This window comes from Populus trichocarpa, chromosome 4, assembly GCF_000002775.5.
Source record: "Populus trichocarpa isolate Nisqually-1 chromosome 4, P.trichocarpa_v4.1, whole genome shotgun sequence".
Taxonomy (NCBI): Eukaryota; Viridiplantae; Streptophyta; class Magnoliopsida; order Malpighiales; family Salicaceae; genus Populus; species Populus trichocarpa.
The window spans coordinates 9,797,984-9,820,579 of record NC_037288.2 but is presented as its reverse complement, the minus strand read 5'-3'; the positions used below and the strand labels follow the sequence as shown (position 1 = coordinate 9,820,579).

General features: G+C 32.1%; 1 protein-coding gene across 1 annotated transcript; it reads right to left on the bottom strand.

The window, feature by feature from the left end:
* Positions 1 to 13,419: 13,419 nt before the first annotated feature.
* On the bottom strand, positions 13,420 to 14,912 carry LOC112327283 (phenolic glucoside malonyltransferase 1). The gene has a single exon (XM_024599653.2). It carries the CDS (start codon positions 14,889 to 14,891, stop codon positions 13,473 to 13,475), a length of 1,419 nt encoding a protein of 472 aa, XP_024455421.1. The 5' UTR covers positions 14,892 to 14,912; the 3' UTR covers positions 13,420 to 13,472.
* Between the last annotated feature and the right edge of the window lie 7,684 nt (positions 14,913 to 22,596).

Here is a 22,596-nt window from a genome sequence, read left to right as displayed (position 1 = left end):
TTACATGCAAAAGAATCAAATGACATGATCAATAAGTTAGCTTAGATCAGAGACATTTGTAACTTGAAGGTTTAATAGTGGAATACAAATAACAACATTAGCATTAATATTAGCTAATAAAAACATGTTCGTTAAGTTCACATTAAAGAACAAGAGTTACATAATACTATTAACGTAAGTAGAGTTTGTATGTTATCTATATTTGTATACCACTAAATTGGATTATGCTATTATACTAAAACAATGAGTTTATTGAGCAATTTTCTAAATTTATTAATTGTTTTTCTTAGAATTAGTCTTTATGTAAATGTAACTCATAATTACTTAATTATGCTTGAATACGTTTCTATCAAAACCACTTGAACACTTCTTTTTAACAAGAACTAACTTCCTGAAACGGATTTCATCAACTCTTAACATACAAATATTAATCAATGCTATCATATCAATAAAATGTTTTGAAGTGTTTTCTTACCTATAAATTTGACTTGCATGATATTATTTTATTTGCATCCATCAAATTTTTATCCAAGTACAAGAATATATTGGTGTAAAAAACATGGGAAGTTTTGGGAAAAACATCTCCTCAACACTATTTCTTTTTATCGGTATACTTATGATCATTACACCAGGGTTTGCGATTCGTACTAATGAAGAAAATCCTGAGCTTTCTCAACATTTGGAAGAGTGCCACACAAAGGTGACAAAACGTTGTGCAATAGAAATCTCTAATAGTATATACACCAACAATACTCCATCAGAATATTGTTGCCAAAAGCATGTAACAACCGGGAAAGCATGCCATGATGATTTCATAAAACTATTCATTTCAAAAGTTCCGAAGGAAAAAGTAACTTTTGTTGCAGCTAAGGGTGACCAAATTTGGAACCATTGTGCTGCTATTATAGCCTTGGCACCTGCTGCTTCTACCCTTCCTATTCTACCTTGAATTGTACTAGTATAAGTTGTATGCTATAATAGGTGTCTGTATGATGCACGGTAACATTGAAGACTTTGGATAACCATTTGATTACTTCTTTTTTTACTATATTTCATTTCTCATAAGACAACCTAATGGGTCGAGCACTTGTTGGATTTGATATAAATGTTTATGTATTTAAATATGAAGCTTTATTTTCATTTTCTCATAAGACAACCTAATGCGTCGAGCAGTTGTTGGATTTGATATAAATGTTTATGTATTTTAATATGTAGTTTTATTTTCATTTTCTCATAAATGGGTTGAGCTCAAGACACAATAATATTGCGTATTGTAATAAAATTATTTTTGCTCAAGTTTTACTTTCATTTTATTCCTTTTAATTTGGGTTGTTTTAGGATCAAACTTGATGGTCTGTTTCACTTGGGTTTATATTAGGGTTCTTGCGGTGTCGAGGAAGAAATCTGACACTCGGTTGATGCTTTATATCATAACCCAATTTCGGATCTCCCAAAATAGTTTTATAACAAAGTACATTTTTTATTTAAAAATCTAAAAACAAAATTACCAATTAAAAATCCAAAAATATTTTTGAAAAACGATGAGATAAGTCTATAAGCTTTAACAGGACAAAAAGGCAGAAGAATAGTCACATTGTGATATTTTGACAAGACAAACTGAAGAAAGACTTAACGAAAAGAAAGTTGAGGTTGAAATCCAAACGTGACCAAAATTGAAAGAATTAATTAAGTTTAAGGACTTAATTAAATTTCCAATAGGTTTAATTGACTCAATTAAGGACTTAATTGAAGTAAAAATAAGGTTTGAAAGTCAATTGGGAAAAAATTTGAAGAATTAATTAAGTCTATAAGTTTAAGGACTTAATTAAATTTCCAATAGGTTTAATTGACTCAAGGAAAAGAAAGTTTATTATGTCAAGGTGAAAAGGTTACACTAATGGTGTAAAAATAGGTATAGTATAAACTCAACATGGACTTTAATGTTTGATACTAACATGTTTTGTAGTTGTTATCTTGTTCACTTTTAGTACTTTGCTTGTTAAATGGTTAATCTAGATTTGTGTTGTATAACCCTTGGTACAACAAATACTTGGCACTTTCATAGCCGAACCGTATGGTATAACCGACACTTGTGCTATGAAAGGAACTTAATTTGTTGTTAACATAAGTTATAATCATGAATACCTGACAACATTTACAAGTATTAGCATTATTCAAATAAGATAACTAATGCAATCATGTTAACAATTTATAATCCAATTGGAACCTCCTTTGTGTGTGGTTTCCAGTTGAGTAATAAAAAGAGTTTATACTATACTTGTTTGAAATACCATTAGTGGATCCTCTAACCTTGATAATTATTTTATCCTTGTTTAATCCTTATATCAATATCACATCTCAAAGCTCTCTTCAACTCCTTTTCTCTTATTATCTATTTCTTTATTTGTAGTTTATACAGTTAACCTCACTGTGGTTCGACCCTGGTCTTTCCAGGTTATTTATTACTTCGACACTCCTACACTTGGAAGAAGACATCAACTCTTTGGTCATGTCATGTAGTACAAAAGTAAGGGGTGAGGATGGTGTCTTTTTTGGAGGAGAAATGTAGTATTAAATGGCCTTAAAAAAGCAAGTTGTTTTGGTCAAAACAAGACCAAAACATATTGTTTCATTTAAATAAAATAATGTTGTTTTTTAGGTTTTTGACCTAAATTAGGTCATTAACAACGTTTTAATTTCACCCCTAATCTTTTAATTTATTTAATTAAGTCCTTAATTGAATTTTAATTCTCTGAATTAATCAATTTTACCCCTACCAAGTTTTAAATGAACCCCTGAGTTTAGCGCCTTTTTCATCTTGGTTCTTGATTTTAGATATTTTCAATAATGTTTTTTTTTTTAATTTGACCTAAATTAATTCTTAAACTTACTTAAATATTTGGGTCTATGATTAAATTAAATTGGCCTATTAAAACTCTAATTAAGTCCACATACTTAATTTTTATAGAGATTCGTCTAATAATAATTTAATTTGACATTGAATCTGTATTGTCTTTCAATCTAAGATACAATTAGGTTCCTGATTTTATCCAAAATCTCAATTTATTCCAACATACATTTGAAACCCTTCTCTGCTCGGTCTTGCCAAGTTGCCAATCTTTTTTCATTTTTTTTTCTTCATTTCATTTCATTTTGTTTTATTTTTTAGTTTAATTTTAAAAGAAAAGAATAATTTTGGGGGAAATCTAAAATTGGGTTCTGACAATAATAACTACTTTTATTCTTACGCTGACTCGGGCTTTACCTTAGATCGACCTTCGAGTTGGGTTTTAAAACTATGATAAGAAACTTTTTTATCCTTACTTGTCTTCATTGGAAAATTTTGGAATTAAAAGGTTTTTACAAGCATATTTTAGAAATAAAAAATAAAAAATATTGTCTTTAGAGACATATCTTGTACGTACCTCCTATTTTGAAAGTTTAGAAATTCACTCTAAAATTATCATATACTCTAAAATTTTCCTAGACATATATTTATTTTTATGTCTCTATTTCTATATCTTCAACCAAGCATTGCCAGATAATTGGCAAATACAAATGAAATAGTCTGTCGGTAGATTATGGTGAACTTTACTAACAGAATAGTCCCTCACTGTATCCATTGGTAAACATCGACAAAAATATTTTCTCAGTATATACCAAGGTAATTATAGTGGGAAAAAAAGGTATTAAAACAAAGCCAAAATATATAATAACATGTCATTTATACAGACAGAATAACCTACAAAATTAACCCGTTGATGAAATCCATATGATGTCATCATTAATATTTAATTTATGACCTGGTAAGCAACCCCCTCCCCCATTTCATCTTCTTCATCCTAACTCTGCAACAAACAACATATCCCCCATAATTTTAGCACAAATTAACCTCGAACCACAAATTCAGCAAACCCAACACTCAGTTTGTCAGCATCTCTGTTCTGATTCAAATTTTATTGAGGATTCCCCACATCATGTAAAGAAGTTACCCATATTTTCTTTGAACTCAATTTTAAAATGTTAATTTTTATTGCATATTTTGTAATATATGTATTTTGTTTGGGTGTTTACTTGTTTTATAGCTTTTTTCCATAGAAATTTATTGTATGAATGTATGATTTGTACATGTTAGAGTTTGTTTGAGATTTTGAAAAATTATATATATTTTTTAAATTGATGAAATTTATTTTGAATTTTTGACTTAGGTGTTTTGTAATGAAATAAATAATGTCTTATTTAACAAGTTTGTTTTATATTTTGTCAATTTTTTTGTTAAGTTGAAAATTTCAGTAAATGTATAGAAATTTGAATTTATGTGATACTGCATTAAGAGTACTATTAAAATAGATTGAATAAATTTGAATTAAACCAATGTTAGCTAATTTATTTAGTTTACATAATTAATTAATACATGTTGTCATCAATATTCTATCAGGTTTGATATAAGTAATGGATGATCATTCATGGATGTATCGAGATTCACTCAAAATGTTGTATAGGATGGATTATTGTAATGGAGTTGAGGGTTTTATTAATTATATACTATCTAATCCAAGAAATGTCAGTGGAGATGGTATTAGATGTCTATGTAAGAGGTATAAAAATAAAAAGTTTGAAAGTCAATTGGGCAAATATTGGAAGAATTAATTAATTCTATGGGTTTCGTGGATTCAATCAAGGACTCAATTGAAGAAAATAAAGTTTGGATGCCTAATTCAGATCAATTCGCTAAGATTGGAAGATTAGGAACACAATTGAAGTTTGGAAAACATGCCTTAAGGACCTCAACAAGTCACCATTCCTTGAACAAAAATGGGGTGTGCGAAACATGCCATTAGGTTTGGGTTGGGGTTGGCCTAGACACATAGGCTGAGCCTATTGGGCTCGAGGCCTAAGCCCACGCAATTGTTGGGATGAGGCCCAACTCAACCAAATTCGATTAGGCCTATAGATGACCCAATAGACCCCATTTTATATGTATAGGCTGGACCCAACCCTTTTACATGGGTTGGGCTAAAACCAAGGTCTAACTTTATTTTTTTCTTTAGTAGCAGAACGTGAATTATTTCATGTTCTACATGATTTTTCTAAGAACATAAAACAACTTGAAAAACAAAAGGAAGAAGATGATGGAAGGATACTTGGCCTAGTGGGTTTTTGTTGTTGGCTTGGGTTGCTAGAGTAACTGATGGTTTCTGATGGATTACAGTGCAGCTGGTGGTGGTGCATTTAGTGCCTTTGGGAGATAAGAAAACTCGTTAGTGTGGCTATTGAAGGGTGATGATAATGGTGGTAGAGGTGGTTGTTGGTAAGGTTTTTGGTTTTATTGGCTGTAAAAAGGAGTGGTATTATGCCAAAGAGGGCTTGATTTCAGTTTATCCTTGGTTCGGTACAAAAATGGTGGCTGGTTTGAGTTGAATAGTGTTGGTTTTCTTTTGTTTAGGCTGGTGCAAGGGTCTCTTTTGACTTATTATTTTCTCCTCGTCTTTGCACGAAACTCACCTCTATTTAGAAAGGATGAAAAAAGAACATGAGGTGTTTCTTGGGCATGGTTTGTGGCCATTGATTTACTTGGGAATGATCCCAACCATTGGCTATAAACCAATAACCTGGTACTACAAAACAAAATTGTCAAAGGTGGTTAGGTCAATGGTTTTAGGCGTTTATTGTATTGGTTGTAGGGCTGCAAACCTGCGGAGAAAGGACTAAGGGTGTAGTACAAAAGTCAGGGGTGAGGATGGTGTCTTTTTTGCAGGAGAAATGTAGTATGAAATGGCCTTAAAAAAGCAAGTTGTTTTGGTCAAAACATATTGTTTTATTTGAATAAAATAATGTTGTTTTTGGGTTTTTGACATAAATTAGGTCATTAACCCCGTTTTAATTTAACCCCTAATCTTTTAATTTATTTAATTAAGTCCTTAATTGAATTTTGATTCTCTAAATTAATTCAATTTTACCCCTGCCAAGTTTTAAAATGACCCCTTGAGTTTAGCGCCTTTTTCATCTTGGTCCTTGAATTTAGATATTTTCAATAATTTTTTTTATTTGACCCAAATTAATTCTCAAACTTACTTAAACCTTTAATTGGGCCTATAATTAAATCAAATTGGCCTATTAAAACTCTAATTAAGTCCACATACTTAATTTTTATGCAGATTCGTCCAATAATCATTTAATTTGACATTGAATCTGTATTGTCGTTCAATCTAAGGTACAATTAGGTTCCTGATTTTGTCCAAAATCTCAATTTGTTTCAACATGCATTTGAAACCCTTCTCTGCCCGGTCTTGCCAAGTTGCCAATCTTTTTTTCATTTTTTTTGTTTTTTTTCATTTCATTTTGTTTTATTTTTTAGTTTTATTTTTTAAAAGATATGCGAGGCTTTGATATGCGAGGCTTATATTTTTTAAGAGATCTTAACATTTATCTCATATTATTTCGAGCTTTACTTGAGAATAAGATTAAACTGCGTTCCAAGGCATGACGATGGTGGGGAAATGCCTTCGAGTAGGAACTTGCAATATTCTTCAATCCTGGATGACTTGTACCAAACAATATTGTGAGTGGAAGATACTTGACAAAAATCAAATTCAAACATGCACATAATTATATACTATTTAACTGCGATGAATTGAAACCTTTTATTCAGTAAGTATAATAATTAACATGTTGTTACTTTCAAATAACATATCTCTTAGAATATCATAAATTAATAGATTGTTAAGTTCCTCCTAGCTAACATCATCAATTTTTACTATCTCAAAACTCACAGTTGATTGAATTCTAAATATTTTGATTACAAGATGAATAATTTTCCATGTGGTTCAGAACACATGTAGGGACTATTTCATTATTCTTGTCTCTCGATATGCTTAATTTCATTACACATTTCTTGTTAACTGTTAATGGTTGTAATTCATGTACCAGGTTCATCAATTGGGTGAGAATGCTAGTGTTACTTTGAATTTACTAAGTCTGTCTCCTACAAGATAGGTGAAGTGCCACAATAGGTATTTTGTCAATGAACATGTTTTTCATACTGAAGAGTATGGTCAGGGTAGAAAGACATATAACAATAGAGTATGTGTTTAGGGATCGGTTTCTAATGAGTTTGAGGTTGACTACTATGAAAAGTTAGAAAAGGTCATTGAATTGCAATTTCATAGTGACCATAATAGAGTTTTCTTATTCAAATGTTATTGGTAGGATACCACTGATAGAAAAATCAAAGTAGATCCCTATCATGGTTTCATCAAAATTAATACAAAGGCTAGACCCCACAACGTCAATGATGTCTTTGTTTTCTCCAAACAATGCCAGCAAGTTTATTACACACAAACTCTTTCTTTTAGAAAGGATTGTTCAAGAGTTGATTGGTTATCTATAGTGAAAACCAAACCCACATGTCGTGTCCAAGTTGTTTAGGATTGTAACGATGAAGTAACTATGGGAGATGATGTCTTTCAGTTTGATGACTTAGTTGATCCATATCAAGTTGCTTCATCTACCGACTTAATTAAAAGAAAATTTAACCTTTTGGATCACTGAGAATACTTTTATTGATGTTAATTTTGAGGAGTTAAATGATGTTTTCAGAACTAGCAGACATACATAAGTTGATGAAGATAATGATAATGACGAAATCAAAATAGAAGATTGTGATGACAAAGATAAAATTGAAGAAGAAGAAGACAATTATGATTAATATGCACAACATGGATTTGTAATGAAATTAACTATAATGTAATATTTCTGGATGAAATTAACTTTGATGTAATGACAATAACGTGAATTTATTATTACAAGACAAGGAAACATTTACTTTTTATGATTTTATTATTATACACAAAACCTATGTTATTGTATTGTGTGTGCTGTTGAGATTTTAAGTATTTACAAGATAGATAGATAAGGAATACATATATAATTTGGCCATATAAACTATTTGATATTGATGGAATTACTAACAAACCGTAAAATACCAATAGATACACTGACAAATTAAGTATGTCGGTATATTCCAGAGAGTTTTGGAACTATTCACTTCTCAATGGCACTGTTCATTGTATTCTTCACACACCACATCACCAAAGGATTGCATCTGTCAATATATTGTATTTACATATGGCATCACCGACGGATTAAGTCTTTCTGTATTTTCCCAAGCGTTTTGGAACTATTCACTTCTCAATGGCACTGTTCACTATGTTCATTCCATACGACATCATTGATGAATTAAGTCCGTCAGTATTTTCTTGAGAGCTTTGGAACTGTTCACTTCTCAATGACACTGTTAATTATTATTCCTTACAGATAGAATCACCGATAGACTGAAAAGTCATTGTGATATTTGAGAGGTTTCTAAAATTTTTTATTAAATTGAAAATTTCAATTAAATGTTATAGATGGAAACACCAAAGTAAATGTTAAAAATATTAATATTTAATTATTTTTCAGTAAAAAAAGCCCAAATTAAAAGGCAAAAATCCTTAATTTCATAACAGGCGAGCATTTCTTCTTCTTCTTCTCTCTTCCTTTAATGCAAAATACGAAAACATCTCAATTTTTCTTTCTCTTCTGTCTCTCCTTCTCTCCTCCTTAACTCTCTTTCTGCTATTTTGTTCTCTGCCATGCATGTCAGATATGTCCTTCTCTTCTATTCTTCTTTTCTATTCTTATTTTTACCTTTTTTTTTGGTTAATTAACGTCTCTCTCTTCTCTTTTTTTTTATTTGTTTTTTTTTCTCTTCTCATCTTTAATCTCAACAAAATTAAGGTAAGATTTTTCTTATTTATTCTCTTTTTTGTGTTTTTTTCCATTATATTTTTTTTTTGTTTTTGAATTTTTTTGTTTTTAATAATTGTTGGAATGTTTTTCATCTGAGAACAATTTTGTTGTATTTTGATGATGTATTAGAACAAGAAGCTCATTTAAGAGCAAGAAAAAATGATTTCAAACTTGATTGATGTTTTCTAGCTTATTCTTCCAATCATATGTGAAATTATCAAAGACAAAAATGGTTGAGAAATCTCAAATACAACAGAACTGCAGTTGAGCTGTAAGCATCGATTTTGGATGTTTAAACTCATTTATGGTTTAGGAAACAGTCTAAGAGTTTTTCTAGAAGATGATGTTTGTATTAACAACTGCCTTCCCCATTTATGAAGGCATGTAATTGATTGACTATACTCAAGTTTAGGTTACTTGTCCTCATAATCACAAAAATCATGCTCGCTGATAAAAGTAGTTTTGAGATTTCTGGTTTTTGTTTGAAGAGTTCTCATGCTTACATGTTTAATAATTGTCATGTAGACTAAAGATTCAATAATTAGGTTTGCTCTATCATATATATATATATATATATATATATATATACACACACACACACACAAAAATTGAAAAAATAATAATATAAAAATAATTAAAATGATCATAATAGAATCTAATAGCAATTCTTTAAATGAAAAAATTCCTAGCAATTGCTTAACTTGGTGTAGCAAAATATAATGTTCATGCATGTATTGTAACAATGTTTTATATTTTTCATTTTCTTCAAATTCAACACTTCAAGAAATTGAATACAATCAATTGGTTAGTGGCAATCAAATTTAAATTCATGTGTATTTGTGGGTGTAAAATTTTTTTGGGTAGTCTCCCGTATAGAAAGGTGTTGCCAAATGTTTTTTCAAAATAGAAATGGTTTATGGTATCTTAATATTTTAATTTGTATAGATACTTAGGGGAAAGTCAATAATGCATCATATAGACAGGATCACTATTAGAAGAACTAGCACTTAGGTAACATGCACCCATTCTCGACGCGGGCCCTTCTAATGCGATGCCACCAAGTTGAGGGGTATCCCTTCAAAACGGGATCCATTTATTAGGAAATACCATACCAAGTGGAATCTTGACCACTCAATGTAAGTTTGTTTTCCTTTCATGCACTACTAAAAAATAAAAAACATGTTAATAATTTTTGAAAAATTAATCTCAATTAACAAATGCAATTTCAGGTTGATAAATATCCAGCAGATTCAATGTTCCATTACCACACAAACTAGCAGATCAATTCTGATTGTTTCACATAGGAAGCGAATGGTAAGATTTTTTTTTATTACATCAATTTTTTCTTAATTTGTTGCTTTTGATGAATATGAAAGCAGGATCGTCTGGTGGACCCGAGAAAACTTAGATTTTTGATATATCAAATGTAAACCCTCGGTTATAATTTTTCTGGGTATTTAAAAGATGAGAAATTTAACCAATAGTAAAATGGGTTAAATTAAATTAAAGAAACCTAAATCAAGATAAAAATAGTGAAATTAATGAAATGAAAAGTGAATATAGTACTAAATCATTGAAAAGAAAAACATTTGTGAGGACAAAATGAATACGTAAGATCAAGAGAGGTGAATATTCAAATAATAGAAGGTTGGGAGTTTATGTATAAATGATAAAAAGGGGTGGGGATAAATGTGCAATTAACAAGATGTTAGAACTATAAATATCATTCTATTTTCTCTCTTGGAGGAACTGGCAAGAGTAAGAGAGAGTTTAGAGAGAGGCTGGAGAGAAGATATATTGATGGTAAATCAACCGACAGCTATAACTCCACCTTCCACCATTGGATCAGCACGATATTCAGGTATGTTGTTCTCATCTATGTCATGTACATTTTCACCGTAGGGATTTACTATATCAGTCCCCGTTTGAGAGATACTGAGGGAGGAAAATATCTAGGAAAATACACTTTTGAACAGTCTTCTTTGCTGTCTGTTTTCTCCTTCGGCCACCGTTGGATTAGGCTATAACTTGGATATGTTGTTCTTCCTGATTTCGTCTAGATTCTGAACGGTGGAGATTTGAAACAAACATTCGGTATAGAAGTTGTGTATCTCGCACAGTAGGTCTGCAAGTTTGAGGTCAGTTTGGTTAAACCCATATTTCTGGAAATTTCACCATTTGATGAAGTTAATATTTGAATATGGTATACTCATAATAATGCATTATAACTTGACAGTATAGATTGTTTGGAATATTATTCGTTTGTTATTTATGGTTGATAGAAACTATGTCAAGGATTGTGTTTAGAAGAATATTGTTCGGAAAGTTTGTAAAATCGACAAGAATGCTTTATTTTGACGTTAAGAGGGAAGATTGAAATAAATAAGATAAATTGGATCTTATAAAGATATTCTTTTTTTACAGTCTTAAACGATATGTGATATGGCCAGGGGTTGAGATGATAGAGAAAAAAGTTAAATTGTGGATGTTGTGTGTAAATGAAAAGGTTGATGAATCTAGATAGATTCGTCTCCTAACTTTTAGAGAGAATTCGAGTAGAAGGATGAGAGAATTAGGATCAAGTTTCTTCATAATAATTGTAGTTTTGGATGTTAGCTAACTAAGAAATTGGTCTTGCTCAATATGGACCTGTAGAACCCCAGCTATGGGTCATCAACTGAGATTGGGTCTTGATAGACCATGTAGGGTAGTGTTTGTTGATGAGCAATTTTGACTATCTCAAAGGCAGAACTGCGTTCTCCTTCCTTCAAAGAACTTGTAGCCTCGTGTATTAGCTTTCTAACGAGACTAATCTCGCTTGAAACAGAGTTCTATAAGTCTAGATATAGTTAAAAATCTGATAAGTGTTCAGACAGTAACAATTCAATGTCTAGACAGTAACAGTTGGATAGTAACAGTTCAATGTCTAGACAATAACAGTTGGATAGTAACAGTTCAAATGTCTAGACAGTAACAGTTCAAAGTGTAAACAGTAACAGTTCAAATGTCTAGACAGTAACAGTTCAAAGTCAAACAGTAACAGTTGGAAAAGTCAAACAGTAACGGTTCAAAGTCAAACAGTAACAGTTCAAAGTCAGACAATAACAGTTGGAAATTGGACAGTAACAGTTCAAAGTTAGACAGTAATAATAGACTTTCACGTGAATAGTATATAAAAGAATTGAGTCATATGAACACTTGCACATTTAGATACTAACTCTGAAAATATACATGATATATGTATGTATGTTATTATGAGGAAATGAACATGCATAAGAAAGTAACATATGAGTAATGGATGAATATGGATTCTCTATAATATCGGCCTAAAGGAATGATAACTATGGTTGGATAAAGGATAACAACATTAATGGGTGTAATGAGAAAAACATAAGATATAAAGAAAGAAATGATTAAAAGAAAGATTTATTAGCTATTGATATGATTATTATAAAACATATCCTTGAATGAGAAAAATTTAAGAGATGAGTCTGTGACTGCAGGAGGGACCACCGGTGTAGTGCAACAGCAGCAACAGGGGAGCACGAGTAGAGCTTCTACTGCAGGTAGGTGACTTTCACCTTCCTTTTAAATAATGTTGAATAATGAAAAAACTTTATCATGAATGTTACTGTATTGTGTTAATTCAGATACCAGACTGTCAAATGGTTAAATGTTAACAAATGGTTGATTAGCTTTGGCTAAAAGCATCTGAAGAGATGACCTTGAACAATGAAATACCTTATCATGAACGTTGTCGTATTGTGTTAATTCAGATATCAGATAGCCAAATGCTTAAATGTTGACAAACGATTGATTAGCTTCGGCTAATAGTATCCGAATAGATGACCGGGACAAACAATTGATTAGCTTCGGCTAATGGCATCCGAATGGATGACTGGGACATCAAACGCTACAACTGAAAACTTACGGATGATCCAGAGTATTTCAACCATGAAATGCTTGCAATCAATTTTAAGCAATCAAGTCAATTTAATGTTGTTGGTAAAAATCGAGCCAATGGACTAAGTGTATAAATACGAACATAATATTATTTTTTTTGATAAAAGTCGAGCCGAGAGACTAAGTGTATAAATTTCTCTATTGTCTTTGTTTTTTATGTGTTGGTAAGCTTGTCATTAAAAGTTGAGCTGACAAACTGAGTGAATAAATACCAACAAAATATTTCATCTAAAAATTAAAAAAATCTAGTAGTAAAATACATTTAATGTTGTTTTCTAACGATGTATAGATTTCTGTATGTGAGCTCGTCATTAAAAGTTGAGCTGACAAACTGAGTATATAAATACCAACAAAATATTCTATCTAAAAATTAAAAAAATCTAGTAGTAAAATACATTTAATGCTGTTGGTAAAAATCGAGCCAATAGAATAAGTGTATAAATACAAACATAATATTTTTTCATAAAAGTCGAGCCGAGAGACTGTGTATAAATTTCTGTATTGTCTTTGTCTTAGCTATCTAAGGAATGTGGTGGAAATAGAATTATTTGAGGTCTTTCATTTAATGCCGAGATCTTTTCAAAGTCTTATTGCATGTTGATAGAGGTAAAAATTTTATAAGTTGTTAAACTACTATATTTGAAAACGTATTTTGTAGGGGCCCAATTAAAAAGAAAATCTTTGAAGCTTTATTGAGAATTGAATTATAATTTGAAGAACTATTTTGAGATTTGCCTAAAATTCTTTAGGTTGTTAACAAAGAACGAAACAAAATTTTCCATTTCATGCCTCTTCAAAGCCAAACCAATCTCAACACCACCATTTCCCTCTCTACTCCTTGCCAAAGAAATTACTCCTCCCCTAGCATTTCCTGTAAACTCCACTTTGTTGGGTCTTCCCCATCCAAAATCCCAGCTGTAATCCTCAAATCGGGTGGATCCAGTAACCCCAATGATTTCTGCACCCGGTTCTATAGAAGCCAGTTCAAGTAGTCTCTCCTTAGCTCCTTGAAAAAGTCCCTTCTCTAGCCCTTTTATCATGCCACTAATCCTCTGTGCTATCATTGCAACCCCACATTCCTCCATGGAAACTCCTGCCTTGATAACAATGTGTTGGCTGCTAATACAGTTACCAATATAATTTTGTGGAATCGGAGGGTCTAATCTGCCCCTACAATCTGCTGAGAATATAAAGTAAATCTTTCTATTACTATCCCCTCCTCTGGCTTTCACCATGCAAACTACTGTATAAGCACATGTAAGTACAAAAGTTGACATGTAGTCCATTTGTTTTGTTGGGTTTAGCTCTTCTTGATGGACCTTTTCCATTGTTTCCCTTAAGATCTCTATGTCTTCACGAGTCAACTGAAATGTGGCTCGAACTACGTCAGGTGACACTGCCATGTTTGACACCAACTTCAAGCTTCGAGAGTCGGACTTTGTATCCGGCCTGGTCAGTGCTAACCATTGGTTCAAGAAGATCACTTCAAGTCCATATGCATCCTTGATAACTCCCCTGTCCAAAAAAGGGGTTAGCTCACTAGGTAACGAAGGTTGTTGATCATATTCTAGGTGTTTGCATATATAGGCCCATGCCTTGATGAAAGTTGTAGCAGATTTCCCATCAAGAATTCCATGATGACAAACGATGCTAATAGAAAACCCTTTGTTAGGAAACACTGTTATTTGCAAAGCGATCACTGAAGCCTTAGCGTCAGATGTAGGCAGCTCAGGGATATATGGAAACGATTCGATGGCTTGCCGAGTTTCATTCCCTGAGAGATGACTCAGGTCTGCATTTGACTCGGCTATGGTGAGTGAAATTGCATCATTTGGAGTGTATAAGAGGATGGGTTTTGGGGAGTTTTCTGGCCACACTAGATGGCCAGCAATTGGGAGAAAGTGGAATAGTGTTTGGGAGAGTGATTTTTTGAGCCTGGGGAGGATTACTAGATTGAAGAAGGTTGGACTTGACTCGGTGAGCTCATAAAATATAATTTGTTGAGCTGGAGGAAATTTGAACCAAGCAATGTCTAGGAAGGTGAGAGGGAGAGAGAAGTCGGTGATTGACTCGGGTGAGTTGTAGGCTGGGGCAACTTGGCAGAGCTCTAGTATTTTCACAGAATCTTGGGGAGCCATGAAATAGAAGCCAGATACGATCAGTTGAGAACTCCAAAACTTTTTCACAATGTCTTATATTGTAGCATTTTATTACTATAATGAGTTACAGTTAACTTCACATTAAATAGCAAGAGTTACATAATAATATTAACATAACTAGAGTTTGTATGTTATCTATACCTCTAAACCATTTAATTAGCAAGCAACAGATGTAAGAATGTTTCAAAATTTGTAAACACTTTAATTGGATTATGCTATTATGCTAAAACAGTTAACTTATTAAGTAATTTTCTAAATTTATTAATCTTTTTCTTAGAATTAATCTTTCTGTAAATATAACTTATAATTACTTAATTATACTTGAATACATTACTATCAAAACTACTTGAACACTCCTTTTAACAATAACTAACTTCTTGAAACGGATTTCATCCACTCTTAGCATACAAATATTTATCAATGCTATCAAATTGAAGTTGTTTCCTACTTATAAATTGGACTTGCGTGATATTATTTTATTTGCATCCATCAATTTTTTATCCAAGTAAAAAATATATTTGTGTAAGAAGAAGTTTTGGCAAAAACATCTACTCAACACAAGAATATAAATGTTTATGTATACAGAACCAACTAAGAAACCCCATGATCCTTTAAATTTCTTTTATACACTTTAAAAACTAAACATACTAATATAATCAAAATCATCAAGCTTCGTATACAATAATTTATATTTAAAAACAAACATGTTAATTTAATAAATAACTCAAAACATTCCTTTAGAAATTTTTAAAAACTAATATAGCATAGTAGAATAAAAAATGTGCGAAGAAAACAAATCCGCAATAACAAAAAGATAAAAACAAGTTTTATGATCTTTTGTTTTTACCTATGTAATAACAGAGATGTCATATTATTTTTTTTATTTAGAAAAAAATACTATATAAATATCCTAAAATTATCTCATTTGTTTAATTCTTTTTGACAAAGGTGATAATTATTGATTGCAGATTATTAATTATTGCTTGGATAAGTTTTATAAGTATTTGGGTTAGAATGTAATCAAACAAATTATTAATTAATAATCATACTTATGCTCATATCATGAATATATTTAGAAAGCGATTGAGTGGATAAAAAAAAATTTACAAAGAAACTTAAAGGGCTTGAGCTTTCATTCGAACTCATGACACAATAATATTGCGGATTGTAATAAAAAAATTTCTCAATTTTTATTTTCATTTTATTCATGTTAAATTGGTGTTTTAGGATCGTACTTGATGGTTTGTTTTAGTTAGGTTTATATAGGGTTCTAGCGGTGTCAAGGAAAAAATATGACACTCCGTTGATGCTTGATATCATAACCCAATTTTAAAGTAAAAATTATGTTTGAAAGTCAATTGCGTAAAAATTAGAAGAATTAATTAAGTTTGAGGACATAATTAAACTTGTAATGGGTTTTGTGGATTTAATCAAGGACTCAATTGAAGAGAAATCAAGTTTAGAGGCTTAATTCAAATCAATTCGCAAAGATTGGAAGATTAGGAACACATTTCAATCTTTGAAAGATTAATTTGGTGTAATCAAGGGCTTAATTGATAGAAATTTAAAATATAAAGTTCAATTAAGCATCACATTGAAGAAATATGAAACAATGACAACTTTGTAAAAAACGCTGAAATTTAAGGGTTCGATTGAAGAAAGCTAAGGGTGAAATTGCAAGGAATCTAAAAAACTAAGGCTGATTGGGACTCTATTGCAAAGTTTCAATTCAGGGACCAAATAAAAAAGGACTATAATTTCTCTATTCATTATCTTACGAAGAAACTTAAAGTTTTTAAGCTTTGATTGGAGCTTAAGACATAATAATATTGTGAATTGTAATAATGCTTTGTTTTTATTTTTTTTTTACTCATGTTTTATTCCTTTTAAACTGGGTTGTTTTAGGATCAAACTTTATGGTTTTTTTTTTATTATTTTTATAAGGTTCTTTCGGTGTCGTGGAAAAAATCTAAGTTGATGCTTGATTTGGAAAAATAAAATTTGATTTTTTTGATAAATGATGAACTAAATTGATTTTTTTTTTATAAACTGAAACAAATGTTCATACCTTTATTTTGACAAATCATGAACTAAATTGAATGAAAAAGATAGTGGGGACACCGGATCTGAGACATGTCACACATGTGTATGATCATTGATGATGGAGGACTACTCAACCATTGTTCATTGTTTGAGAGATTGGGCTCTAACTTAGGTTTTTTTGTTCAAATTATTTGGACTTTTAGTTGAGTTTTTTATTAGATTTAATATTATTTTATTTTGAACTTCAATTTAGTTCAGTCCTTTGTCCAAATAGCTGGTTGTTTTAGAGTTTTTTTTTATAAAAATGTAGTTAGATTATGATGATTTGATAAAAAGTTATAGACTTTTTATTTTTCAACCTCCAATCTTTCTCTATTCTTTAGCTCCTTCACTAATTCTTGGCTTTTTATTTCTCATTTTTTACTTCTCTTATATCTCTCTTTTATCCTGCATCAACTTTGGTGTCAAAGCTAAGGTTTTTAATTGTTCTCATAATTAAATTATCAATGGCTTGTTCAAATTCTTAACATTCAATCGAGTTCATAAATCCTAAATTAATGGGAGGTCTCACCAACATATGATTTAAAAAAACAATGCCTTTTTCCATATATATATATATATATATATATATATATATATATATATATATATATACACAACGAAAATCGGACCTGGACAAGGCCAACATGAATACTGACTTTTATGATCTAAAAGAGTTTAGTACGTGGCGTTGTTATACCTGAGAATGATCTAAAAGATTGGGTCACAGGTTTCCAGCCTATATACTGATTTTATAAAAGAACAAGAACAAAGAAAAGAGGAATATAAACAGATTTCTGATGCGAATGAACAAGGCAAGACCAACAATGTCAGGATCCTTGATCAAACACAGAGCATACTCAAATATAACAGGAATAAAAAGAATAAGAACAGATATAACAAAAATGTAGACAAAAATAAGATTAGCTTACTTAAATTTGTAATGAAAATTAATACAGGAGATATTGGTTACAGAGGAGAACGGAGATGGGTTACATATATGAGGTACAGGGGAGAGTAAAATTTTCTGGGAAAAAATTAGTCTGCCTTCTAAGGATTTTGAAGTGGCCCTTTATAGACGAATTGGCATGGAAGGGGCCAAAATGTCCTGTTGAAAAAGCTCTTCAGCACCCATGTGAACCCATGAGGTATTGTCTGCCTTGATTGGATGACGACAAAATAGAAATTGTCCATGTTTTTTGTGAAGCTTCCTTTGTTGTCGTCTTACCACCGACACTTGATTTGTTGGTTTGTAATAGCAGGTAACATTTGCAGAAAAAGGCCTAAAACAGATGGGCCTAAAGACGAAAAGGACTCAAAACATATGAGTCTAAAAGAAATGGGCTCTAAATAGATGAGCCTAAAAAAGCCTGAAATACTCTTCTTCTTTTTTAACGTCGCGTGATTGGTGGCAGGATACCAAAACAGTCATCTTCATTATCATTGCCAAGGGAAATGGCAGGAGATGTCGAGCCAGATGAGCTGGATTGGGACAAGACCGTTTCCGGGTCTTGGCTTTGTATAATTCCTTTTACTATTTGTAGGTATTCTTCCTCAGTTCTAGCAGAGGCAAGGAGAGCTGTCGTTTGAGCCTTTCGGGCTAAAAACTTTGATTGAGGATGAGGATCAATGATGGGAGCTGTTTGATGTTTTTGTAACCATTCCGTAACAGCTAATTTTGAACTTTTGGACTCAGCTGCAAAGGAATCCCACCACTTGATTTTGAATTTGCGAACAAGTACTGGATGTCCGTTTTGTAGATTATAATCATAGAACCATGAACATACCCACGGAACAAAACATTTTGTACAGAAGATAAGGAGGGAAGAAAACTTTCTTTCAAAAGGAGCTGGTTGGAAATTATTTTTGAAATGTAAATAACCATTTTCAACTAAAAGATGTTCTTTAAGGTAGTCAACATGACAACCGTAAAAGTCCCACCATTGAAGGAACCAGAGGGGGAGATTTGTAGTATTCATGGTACTGTGGAAGTAGAAAAGCCAAGAATGGCTATGATTTTGATTTTGTATGAGGAAGGCATTAAACTATGCCTGTTGGTAATCCCAATATGTGTAGGTAATATTGAAGTCTTGGGGGCTTGTTCGGTAGTGTATGGGGAAGGAGAGAGGTTGATGCAAGGGTTGCCCCCAATCTTTAGGGTGGATGACTTTGTGAATAATGCATGTAGAGTATGTCGGTTCAGTGTGATCAGAATGTAGTTTGAAGTGTTTGAATTTGACAGAATCGGTAATCTCAAGGATGGTTGCATAATAGGATTGTGGTTGAGCTAGATTCCAAGGTTTGTAGTACCATTTTGGAGGGAAAATTTTTTGAAGCAGCAATGGAAGGGTTTTCATGGTAAAATCCTTCTTCCATAGTTAAAATATTTTGGAAAGCAGTTTTGAAAATATATTTGGATTTGATTTTTGCAAAACTGGTTTGTTGTAAGGAAAGGAGGGGTTTTGAAGATGAAATGCCTCCTTGGGGTTTTGAAAGTGATTTGGAAATACTACCTGTTTGAGATACGGAGTCACTAGAGGCTTGTTGGGACACTTTTTGCAATGCCAGGAGTAATTCTGGCGATTTGGATATAATGTCAACCCAATGTTGAACTGCGTCTGTTTGTACCTGTGGTTGTTTTGTAGTTTCTTCGTCTTCAATAACTGCCTCATACCAAGATTTGATAGGGTTGGCAGCTAGGATGGCTGAAGACATGAGTTTTGTAGAAGGCTTGGGGCTCTCTGGTTTTGTAGGCTGTGTTTGAGGGGCTTTTCCCTTGTCTTTGGCTTTTACTTTAGGAGGCATCAAGACGTGTTTTGAAGGAATTCTCGGGTTAGGAAATCAGGGATGGAATTTGATTCTCCTTTAATGTAAACAATATCGAAATCAAAAATACTTAAAATGGCTTTAATGTTAACAATATCGAAATCAAAAATACTTAAAATGGCTTGCCATTGGGCAAAAATCTGTTTGGAAGCAAGATTTTGGACATCTTTTTGGAGAACTTGTTTTGTAGATTTGCAGTCAACACGTAAGAGAAATTTTTGATTTAATAAATCACTTTGAAATTTTGTAATACAAAGAACAATTGAAAGGATCTCCTTTTTTATAGTAGAGTAATTTTTCTGGCAGTCATTCCAGTGGGCAGATGTGTATTGGAGTATTTGTTCTTTGTTATCTTGTAGCTGTTTAAGAATCCCACCATACCCTAGGTCAGAGGCGTCAGTCTCTACAATCTTAGTAGCTAAAGGGTTAGCTAAATGGAGGAGAGGAATAGTTTGGACCTGTTTCTTAATCTGTTTAACCAGGTTGGTATGGAGGTCAGACCAAGGAATGGGGTTGGTTTTTAACCTGTCATGTAAGGGTTTGGATAGACGACTAATATTGGGATAGTAGTCTAAAACATAATTAAGACTGCCTAAAAATCTTTGCAATTGGGTTTTATTAGTGATTTTGTCAGGAAACTTATTTGTAAAGTTTAAAGATCTCTCTATTGGTGTTACAGTACCTTGGCAGATGTAATGACCTAGGAAACGGACACGGGTTTGAAAAAGAGAAATTTTTGTTTTAGAAACAACTAAACCATTTTGTTTGGCAGTATGGAAGAAGGTATGTATGGAACATGCTTTAATCAAATTTAAATTTCTAGTCTTAGATTTTTCTAAGAATGGAAAAACAAGTTTGGTGTTATTGATTTTGGAAGTAATACAATTATGATGTGCTTGATATGGAGTAATCATGTCAATAAATGGAGTGCCAAGAATGATGGTATGATTGATGCCTTTTGTAACAACAAAAAATGTTTTAAGAGAAATTTTGTTGAAATTCGGAGGGTGCATTTTTTAAGCCAAAGGGCTTTACATTCCATTCCTATTGGCCAAAAGGAACTGTAAAAGCAATTTTGTATCTATCTTTGGGATCAATCTAGACTTGCCAAAATCCAGATTTCATGTCAAACTTAGAAAATATGAATGTGGAGTGCAATTTTTATAATAAATCTTTTTTGTTGGGGATTGGATACCTGATCCATTTTAAAGTAGAATTTAGAGGCTTGTAGTTGATCACAAGTCTTGGTGTGCCCCTTTCGATTTCAGAATTTTTATTGACATAAAAGGCCGCACACGACCAGGGTGATCAAGACTTTTGGATAAGACCTTTAGACTCGAGATCGCGGATTTCAAGTCTGCAATGCTGCTCTAAATCAGCATTCATTTGTATAGGTCTTACTTTTGTAGGTATGAGTTTTTCTGAAAATGTATCTTCATAAGGAAGATCAACGATGTGTTGTTTTCGCTTCCAGAAAGCATTAGGTAAGTCTGAACATATCTGTTGTTCAATCTTATTTTGGAAATCAATGATTTTCTTTTGTAAATCAGAACTTTGTAATTGTTTATTGATACGACAAAAAGAAACATGGTTTTGTAAATCATGTAGATGGAATTGTTTTTCATGAATCAGTGCATTGATATGATAGGTATGTATGGAACATGCTTTAATCAAATTTAAATTTCTAGTCTTAGATTTTTCTAAGAATGGAAAAACAAGTTTGGTGTTATTGATTTTGAAAGTAATACAATTATGATGTGCTTGATATGGAGTAATCATGTCAATAAATGGAGTGCCAAGAATGATGGTATGATTGATGTCTTTTGTAACAACAAAAAATATTTTAAGAGAAATGCCTTTGTTGAAAACAGAGGCTTGGGTTTTTCCTGCAATATATAATTTGGAATTATTAGCAGCAGAGAGTTTTTCGGAGGTATTTTGTAAAAATCATTTTGGAACCACGCTTTCTTTGATGCAGTTTAAATCTGCACCTGTGTCAAATAAGGCAATAGTGTCAAGCTTGAAATCTTCTGAGAAAACAAGAGTAATTCTAATTAAATATTTCTTGGAAGATATTTGGGTTAGTATGTTTAAGAAATCATCTGGAATATGCTCAATATTTGTAAGTGTATGTGGTAATGCATGAGATTCAATGGTTTGATCTTCTGTATCAGACTGGCTTTTAATTTTGGACAGAAGGTGTTGTAGTATGGCAGAGTCTTTCTGTTGGGCCTGTTTGAGGGTTTGCAATTCGGATTTGAGGGTTTTTATCTCAGAATGTAATTCTGGAATGGTGATTGTGGTTTTAGATTTCTTTTTGCCAAGGATCTTTGTAAGGTCATAGGTATTGGTGCTGGTAGAAGGTAATATCGAGCGGTTAGACGGGGGGTGCTCCGGTTGGCTGAAGCCTTTCAATAATTTATCCAAATAGGTTTTTTGAAGTTGAGGATCATCAAGTAGTTTGATAGCCTCAAGAATGAATTCCTGATCTTGGGTCAAGACGTTGATTTGTTTGGAATTTGTAGAGGCATCTGAAGTAGCACTGGTGGTTGCTATTTCATCGATTTGAAATTCTTCTTCAAAAGTGTTTGAAGGAGAGTGGTCAGTGTATGTAGCCTCAATGTAGAGATTTTGTATTTGGTTGATGGTATCTTTATCTATTTGGAGTTCATGAAGTTTAGTATTGACCTTGCAGAAACGGGATGTATGTCCTTTCTGGTTACATTTATAACACGTAATGTTTTTGGGGTCAAATTTTGTTTTGGGTTTCAACTAG